The sequence below is a fragment of the Austrofundulus limnaeus genome, unplaced genomic scaffold (genome assembly GCF_001266775.1).
Source record: "Austrofundulus limnaeus strain Quisiro unplaced genomic scaffold, Austrofundulus_limnaeus-1.0 Scaffold22, whole genome shotgun sequence".
In the NCBI taxonomy this organism is placed as follows: domain Eukaryota; kingdom Metazoa; phylum Chordata; class Actinopteri; order Cyprinodontiformes; family Rivulidae; genus Austrofundulus; species Austrofundulus limnaeus.
In genome coordinates this window covers 227758-237020 of record NW_013952424.1, presented here as the reverse complement: position 1 = coordinate 237020, position 9263 = coordinate 227758, and the positions used below count along the sequence as shown (strand labels likewise).

General features: G+C 39.0%; 1 protein-coding gene across 4 annotated transcripts in view; it reads left to right on the top strand.

The window, feature by feature from the left end:
- Nucleotides 1-9263, top strand: part of atg7 (ATG7 autophagy related 7 homolog (S. cerevisiae)) — an 89781-nt gene that overhangs the window by 33833 nt on the left and 46685 nt on the right. For all 4 annotated transcript variants that reach the window (XM_014004108.1, XM_014004106.1, XM_014004107.1 and 1 more), the window contains exon 17: nucleotides 6554-6634. In XM_014004108.1, the coding sequence (XP_013859562.1) occupies nucleotides 6554-6634 (81 nt within the window). The remainder of the gene's footprint in view (nucleotides 1-6553; nucleotides 6635-9263) is intronic.

The following is a 9263-nucleotide window of genomic DNA, read 5'->3' as shown; positions in this document are numbered from 1 at the left end:
TTGTAGTGCACTTAGCTTGGTTACTATTTTTGGTCAAATATATAGTTGCTACTTTAACCATGATTATGACAAACCTTTTCAAATGATGCAGCAATAACTTGAGAGAGAGAGAGAGAGAGAGAGAGAAACTGGTGCACATTTTACTCTGACCTTACTTGTCAAAGTGCTGAGGACCCCCTCTAGATTTACATTAACTGTCAAGGGAAAAAGGGAACGTCAAGACTTTGTGTAAGAGCTCTAAATTTGAACGATACATCAAAACAACCAATTACRTGTTCACCATGTTGACCTGAAAAATGTTTGCAATGACTCAAAAAGTTATGAAGGGCTCTGGAGCAAAGAAAATACAGTTTTGGTTCTATTCTATTCTCTTGGTTTTATCTTGTTTCAAAGAATTACTAATATAAATATTACTTTATTCTTTTGTGTTGAAGAACTTTAACAATCTTTTCACTGTGGAACCTCAGTTTTTCTTTAGTTTTGCTACAAAAAGAGAATTCAGGTGTGYAAAATCCCTGTTTATTGTCTGAAACACATCACACTCAGAAGGCAGATAAGAGTTTGGAAATCTATTGTGTGGAGATGTGTTTTCCAAGTTATTTACCTGATTCCGACTCTAAAGCAAATAAAATGTGTTTGTAGGTGCTTTTAGGCTATTTTCACCCATAAYCCTCTCAGAATGGTTGACTGATGGATGTTTGCAAACAACTGTCTCAGCGTAGCAGCCGAATGCCCACAGACATATTTCTTTTTTCCTCATCATTTGGTATGCAACCCTAGTCCAGAAAATGAAATTTGATTTCAAGCCTGGTCCACGTAAAGACAGAGAGTTTAAGATTCTAAATGTCACTATCAGGTCTGGCAGGCAGGTTTGGACCCAAATGCAGGTAAGCAGGCAGGCAGGCTTAAAGTAAAAATGTCTTTATTAAATGAAAAGCCGACATGGCGCAAAAAATGAAACTTACAAGTAACAAGGAGGATACGGAGGGAAGCCAGGGCAGAGAACCAAACAATGAACGAACGAAGGTGGAGAGAAAATGAGCAGGATTTATACTAAGCAGAGATGAGTGGAAATGGAAGACAGCTGAGCTAATTGCAAGTGCAGACAGGTGTGAATGGAAAGATCTAGAGAAAAGGTGAAACTGTGGTAAAGAAGTAATGTCACGAAGAGTACACAAGAGGGAGGCACAAAACAACAAGAATAACACACACAAAACCTCACAGTACCCGTCCTCAAAGAATCGTCTCCAGATGATAAACAAAAACACAAAACCTCACAGTCACTTTAGCTTTTTTATTTTATTTTTTTTGCAATTCACACTTCAGACTCTGCTTTATCCTTGATTTTGTACATCTCATATATCCAGCATTACGGGGTCCCTTCAGAACAAAAGAGTCAAATCGCATTTTAAATTGTTCAAAACAACTCTGAGCAGTTGTTACATTGCATTAAGGTCCGTCCTTCAAACGGTTAGGCAGTGCCTCTGAATTGGAATGAGAAGTGAATTTTGTAGCAGACACACCCACCAATTTTATGACTTGTATTGTTCCATAAGCCCTGKTTCTAACAACGGTCATTTTATTTCTTCTAGGAACATTTTGTCAGAGTTAACATAGCATAGTACGTGGTTATGAATGTTGAGGTGGCTTTGAGAGCGAACAATATCATAGAAACAAGACTGCAAATTATAGGAGGGAGATGGAGAGGGATTGTTCCTGTCAGAATATACACTCTTGTTGTGTAGCTGTGTGTACATCATAAACTCAGTGACTTTTGTTCAAACTTTACTCAGTTCAGTTTCAGAAACTTTCTGACTCATTTAAAGATCTATGAAMCTCACACTTCTCTTGACATTTTTCTAGACGTGACTTCTGAGAATTAGYGGTTATAGGTTAATTTAGTTAAATTGACAATTTAGTCCAAGCAWACGAAGGAAGAAGGAAACAAGACAACAAATCCCAGAGCACTGAAGGAGGGGGGAAAAAAAGAAACCGGGGCGACTAAACAAATGCTACTGAAATCATGATCATATATATTCTAGACCGAGATGATTAGAATGAAAGATTAGATGATTTGCAGCCACCCAGAATGTGTTCCTGGCTAACTGATTGCTGTATCTCACCACCTCCATTTGCATCATCATCAGTATTCATCATCCTGAGGATATGAATTCTTGCCATTTGCTTTGACACCTTTGCTGCTCAGGATTTTCCTGCTAGATAACCCATAGAAGTAAGACATGCAAATGTTCTTTCTCTGTGTGTGTGTGAATTTGTGTGCACACACAGAGGGTGAGATGAATATTATCAAAGAGGGAGGGGGAGATGCCAAGAAAATATTATGCCTGGGGGAGTGAATGTGTGATTGTGGATTTTGTGTAAATTCCGTAAATGGAAAGCCTTGTTCTCTTGCAGCCAACGCAACAAGCTGCAGATACTTTGGCTGCTTTCTGCTTTTTTTCCRCAGTACCACAGTGACAGCTTGTGGTGATTTAAAAAAAATACGCTTGTTCATCTCTAGTGATAAACATTTCCATAGTTCTATAATAGTCACAGATATAAAGTTGTGACAAAATGAAAAACACTGACATGTCAAATGATGGTTARACCTCACAAAATCATGTTGTAGCTCAAATCTAAGATATTAATTAGCTGTACCCTTCAACACTTTAATCAAACTACCTGCTGAGCTTAAGTGTAAGCTAAACCTTTAAAAAAATGCTTAAAATCTTTCAGTATCAACAGGACTTTGGTGGTTTTAGAGTACACCATGACAGGATGATTTATACTCATTAGTTTAATTCTTGGTAACAACATCAACTAGAAACATTAAAAGATTTTTTGGCGTGTCTCTTACATGAAACAAAAATATGTTAACGACCTAGAAGTTGTTGGAGAAATTGATAAAATGAAATGATCTGATGCTGAGAATGAACAGAACTGCAGTTTGCTTTGGTCAAACTTTGTAAATGATGTGCATAAATTCATGCCATGTTAGATAGAATAATAGAATAGAAATAGCCTTTATTGTCCCACAGAGGGGAATTTCAGGTGTAGCAGCAGCATCAGATAAATAGATTCACACAAAAAGTTCTAAAAGCTTATATATTGTGACATTGTCACCTGGTTAGTGCTGAAAGATAACTCTCAGCTACACTACATTAAAAGTTTAAATTAACCGAATTAAAGCCATTTCTATGTTCTCCAAGGTCAGTTGGCTGTGGCAGGCATCATTTGAACACATTTCTCCTGGTTGTGTAATTTATATTGTGACATGCATATACAGGTGCTGGTCATAAAATTAGAATATCATGAAAAAGTAGATTTATTTCAGTAATTCCATTTAAAAAGTGAAACTTATATATTATATTCATACATTACATACAAACTCATATATTTCAAATGTTTATTTCGTTTAATTTTGATGATTACAAATGACAACAAATGAAAATCTCAAATTCAGCATATCAGAAAATTAGAATATTACTGGAGACCAATAAAAACAAAGGATTTATAGAAATGTTGGCCAACTGAAAAGTATGAACATGAAAAGTATGAGCATGTACAGCACTCAGTATTTAGTTGGGGCTCCTTTGGCCTGTATTACTGCAGCAATGCGGCGTGGCRTGGAGTCGATCAGTCTGTGGCACTGCTCAGGTGTTATGATAGCCCAGGTTGCTCTAATAGTGGCTTTTAGCTCTTCTGAATTGTTGGGTCTGGTGTATTGCATCTTCTTCTTCACAATACCCCATAGATTTTCTATGGGGTTAAGGTCAGGAGAGTTTGCTGGCCAATTAAGAACAGGGATACCATGGTCCTTCAACCAGGTACTGGTAGCTTTGGCACTGTGTGCAGGTGCCAAGTCCTGTTGGAAAATGAAATCTGCATTTCCAAAAAGTTGGTCAGCAGCAGGAAGCATGAAGTGCTCTAAAACTTCCTGGTATGTGGCTGCGTTGACCCTGGACCTCAGAAAACACAATGGACCAACACCAGCAGATGACATGGCACCCCAAACCATCACTGACTGTGGAAACTTTACACTGGACTTCAAGCAACGTGGATGAAGTGCCTCTCTTCTTTTCCTCCAGACTCTGGGACCTTGATTTCCAAAGGAAATGCAAAATTTACTTTCATCAGAGAACATGACTTTGGACCACTCACCAGCAGTCCAGTCCTGTTTCTCTGTAGCCCAGGCAAGACGCTTCTGACGCTGTCTGTGGTTCAAGAGTGGCTTGACACAAGGAATGCGACAGCAGAAACCCATGTCTTTCATACGTCTGTGTGTGGTGGTTCTTGAAGCACTCACTCCAGCTGCAGTCCACTCTTTGTGAATCTTCCCCACATTTTTGAATGGGTTTTGTTTCACAATCCTCTCCAGGGTGCGGTTATCTCTCTTGCTTGTACATTTTTTTCGACCACATCTTTTCCTTCCCTTCGCCTCTCTRTTAATGTGCTTGGACACAGAGCTCTGTGAACAGCCAGCCTCTTTAGCGATGACCTTTTGTGTCTTGCCCTCCTTGTGCAAGGTGTCGATGGTCGTCTTTTGGACAACTGTCAAGTCAGCAGTCTTCCCCATGATTGTGTAGCCTATAGAACTAGACTGAAAGACCATTTAAAGGCCTTTGCAGGTGGTTTGAGTTAATTAGCTGATTAGAGTGTGGTACCAGGTGCCATCCATTTTGAACCTTTTCACAAGATTCTAATTTTCTGATATGCTGAATTTGAGATTTTCATTTGTTGTCATTTGTAATCATCAAAATTAAACGRAATAAACATTTGAAATATATGAGTTTGTATGTAATGTATGAATATAATATACAAGTTTCACTTTTTAAATGGAATTACTGAAATAAATCTACTTTTTCATGATATTCTAATTTTATGACCAGCACCTGTATTGTACATCAACCTAAATTCCATAGATCTATTCTGTTCATTATTCTTWATATTGCTTTTTCTGTCCTTTATCTGCAACAGCCCTGGATTTCTAACTGAAACAAATACACTTGAGAGTTTTTTATTTCAATTTTTATTTATTTATTTTTGTCATAAGTAGATTTTCTTTCTGCTCGCTTTACCTAGAGTGTTTCTGATTGGTGTGCAACCTCAAGGGACCTGTCAACTTTTTATATTTGCAGTTTGTCAGATAATGTCAGTCAAACTGTGTTTTCTGTGTTCACATAAGCACACCTGTTGCAGTCTGAAAACCAAAAAATGTTTTTTTTTACTGTGAAAGAAAATCAAACTGGACTCTGAAATAAAAGTTAAATATTCTGCCGAGATGGCGCACAACGTCATTTACACGATTTGACTAAAACATCTGTAACTCTGTCCTCTCTTGGCGTCAGAGGATCTTTATTTATAAATGGCATGAAAGGCAGCAGGTGATATGCGGTCCTTCCAGGAATGCTGAGCATTTTACTGTGTAAAATGAAATCGAGCTCTTCAGTCACCACTGACTGAATAATTACGGCAGAGGAGCGAACTAGGACCTCAAAGCTGTGCTTCTTTCTTTCCACATCATATGCTCTTAATAAAGCATTTCAAGATTCGTGTAGAGGTGCTCATCTCTGCTGGTCGTTTGTGTTACTCACAACCACCTATTAGTCTGACTCATTCACTTTTATTTGTTACATCACTCTTAGGACACGTGTGCTCGGACAGTTCTCATCTCGCAATAATGCATCTGCACTKACTGGTATTGTGGTTAAATTAAAAATCCTGTCGTGTTTTTATTTTTTTATTTTTTTGCACCTCCTTGAATATGCTTTTATAATTGAAAATGACCAGAGATGAAAAAGTCATGAAAAGCAAGAAATAATTGAAAAACACATTTGCAGAATGAAGCGAATTGTTCAGATGTATTAAATTGATTCATTTTTTTAATGCAGTGTACCAGTAAAACTAAATTACAGGTGCACGTCTTCATCTGTTAACAGTTTTTGCCATTAATAAGAAAAAGAACAAGAAAACACATCAAATTCTGGCTGAATGAATAGATGTTAAGTTCACATCCAAATATTCAAGCTCGCTTTTAATTTTCAAYTTTTTACTTATTATGCTTGGGCAACAACCAGGAATCAGCTCTTCATGCCCTGCTCTTGTGTATTTAAGGCTGTTCATGGAAACAGGATGATGTGAGTGACAGATGGAGCTGTGTGCATTTGAAAGGCATACTTAAAATTAGATACAGTAAATAATCACTGTATGGTGWGAAGGATTAAATCAGTGATGAAGATGTATTTATGAAAAGGTTGTTGACTTTCTGACACCAGAGGGTGCTCTAGTCTTATGAACGCTAAGAAGTTTTCATTTTTCAGTCCATTTCCATGAGGGTACTCACATTACATTTAACTTTTGTGAAGAATAAATATGCCAGGGGACCAATTTTTCACACAATCAACCACGCTGTTTCTGTTTTATTTTATTAATAACATCCCAAACTTTTCTCTTACACTTTTAGCTACTGTTTTATCCTTAGTGTTTTTCATTGTTCAGAAATTCACAAATGTTGTGTTTTGGCTCAACAAAAGTGCTGATTTCTTCYCCACAGATTCGAGGCTTTCTCTCCAGGTTTGATAACGTCCTCCCTGCCAGTTTGGCCTTTGACAAATGCACGGCCTGCTCTCCTATTGTAAGTCTCATGGTTTGTTTCTCTACACTTGTAATTATATGCTTTCAGTCTGCCTTTGTAACAACACAACACTTAATGAACCGTAGATATAGAGAATCTGATTTTCTTATCAGGTCAAAATCCTGTTACTATGTAACAGCAGTGTTTTGAAAGACAAAATGCAGGCTTAGCAGAAATCGGGGGGATTCCCAGCTCTGCTGTTTCCACATTGTTAAGTCAATGAAGCTGTGCTGAAATGTTGTTCCTTGAGGAATACTGAAGAGACGCACAGCAAAGCTGGTTAAACCATATGGTAACAATCAAGCAGCCAGTTGCTCACTGATGTCAGAGACTGTCGTTCGTTCCCACCACTGGTGAGCGTGTGCGTTTATGAACGGGTCGCGCAACAGTCCAGAGATTCTAAATCGGGCAAACATGGTTGTGACTGGTCAGCGTGGTTAGCGGTACAGATGTGTAAGCGTGTAGGAGCAGGGATGGAAAACAACAGTTTACTGTCCGAGGAAGTATATAAAAAAACTAGAAAGACAAGGGAGTATAACAAGTAAAAGTGGAGTACTGGAATGAAACGAGTGTTGGGATGAGTGGAGAGCTGGTTTGCTTCATTTCCCTCTTGATCTCAATGCCGTCTTTGTGTCGATAAAGAGGTCATAAAGCCCCAGATCTATCGCTTTCATGTGAAGACAGGGAGACACTAAGAGGCAGATGGGGGCAGGGAGTTGGCTAGCTTCTGCACTAAAACTTTTTTTTTCCACCTACGCGCTTAAAAAAAAAGCATGGCGTTCCAGCCCATCTTAAGGTGTCATGTTTCTGCCTGTGTGACTGATGAGATTATTTGGTCCGCACAGAGGTGTTCATATGCTTTGACAGAGGGTGGGTAGAGCCTGTGTAGGCAGGAAGAATGGGCTACATGAGTTTGTAAGGACAATTTGTTTCTGAGGCAGGGGATAAAGTGAATATGTTTTAATCCCACCCATACATCTTTAGCCTCCCTGTTTTGCATTTTGCTTATCCGCCTTTCACTCTGCTCTTTTCAGCCTACTCAGATTTCACCTCTCCTCCTTCTCCCTTCCGTCTCGCTTCCTGCTCTTCCTCCCCCCCATCTCTCCCCTCTTTTGTGTGTCCCAGTGTCCATATATTGGTGTGTTCACTTTAATGGCGTGCGTGTGTGTGTCAGTCTTTGTCCTCACTTTGGATTTGTGTGTGTGTGTGTGTGTGAGCAAGTGGATGTCTGCCTGTGTGTATTTCTGCCGCAGTCAGCTGTGGGCTGCCAGGTCACTATGGAAACAAAACAATTCAGCCTCTGTCTGGGCTGGAGCAGTTCCTGTAGAGTTGGGGCTTTTCACTTTGTGTGTGTGTGTGTGTGTGTGTGTATGTGTGCTTTCCAACTCCTATGGGGCTACAAGCCAATAAAACTACACTCCAAAGAGTAAATCACAGCTGACGTGGCATTGTCCAAGACCATGCCAGACACCTCTTACTACAGCTACTTGTTCACATTACCAAAACGTTGCCACTATGTATAGGAAACTATTTCTGTACAATGATTTGCATTTGCGTTAAAAAAGTTTGCACTTTTACAACGGAACTAATGACAAGTATCACACCGTCTTTAAKGGAAACAGCTGTCATAATTAGTCTCGAATGTGCTTGTGCGTTTGAAAAAGCTGAAACWATTTTTCAGATAATAATGAGAAAGTATATAAAACTTGGCAAATATTTGAAATTTTCACTAAACGTTTAGTTTAAAGGGAGCTATCGTGTCTTTTCCAGACACATAGTTCAATTCTATACCACAAACAAGTAACTATGGTACCTTCAGTTGTTATTAAAATGCTGTTTACATCATAATTAATTTTGACTTTTCATCATAGCCTAGCTAAATGCCTCGAAACTGACCTCTGTCTCTTTAAGTACCTCCTACCGTTTCCTACACTCCCACTTCAGCACGTCTTCACAGTAATCTTTCGGTGGAGGGGTGCTCTGCGGGGCGGGAGCTCGGCTGCAGACTGAGCTCCAGGGAGAAGCTTTGTACAAATAGGCGGTGCTTTGTACCAGCAAGCGTTCAGGCAGCTCCACATGACTACCACAGGAGATTGAAGGATTTCTCAAACATTTATGAGTAAGTCGAAGCAACACTCCTAGGTGTGGTTTTGAAGTGGGAATGACATTATAACATGATATAAAGCTCAAAAAGTTGATTTTGCATCGTGGCACCCTCTTTAATAATTCATGATGAGCTGTTACTTTCATATTTCTCTCAGTGGCTTTTCGCTGTTGATGACTACTATAAGAGTTTTGAGTTTGACAATATTTCCTGAAGAAAAGTTCAAAGGTCAGTGTGCTGTTTAGACAGTTTATTTTACCTTTACTTCAAGGTAGCTAGACTAGTTCAAACATTCAGCTTTTTTGAAGTCAGCTAACACATCTGCACACTCTTCTTTCAGTACGGAAAACTACGGTAACTTTATAACAGTGACTGATAGCTCTGCTAATTATTTCCCAGCTCATTTACACTAATGTTCTCTGCCTCAGGTTACTCATTTGAACATGTTAGCGTAGCCTAGCACATATTGGTGTTACCCATAGACTTGAATATAGAACACTAGACTGAGCCCCGCCCATACCGTTC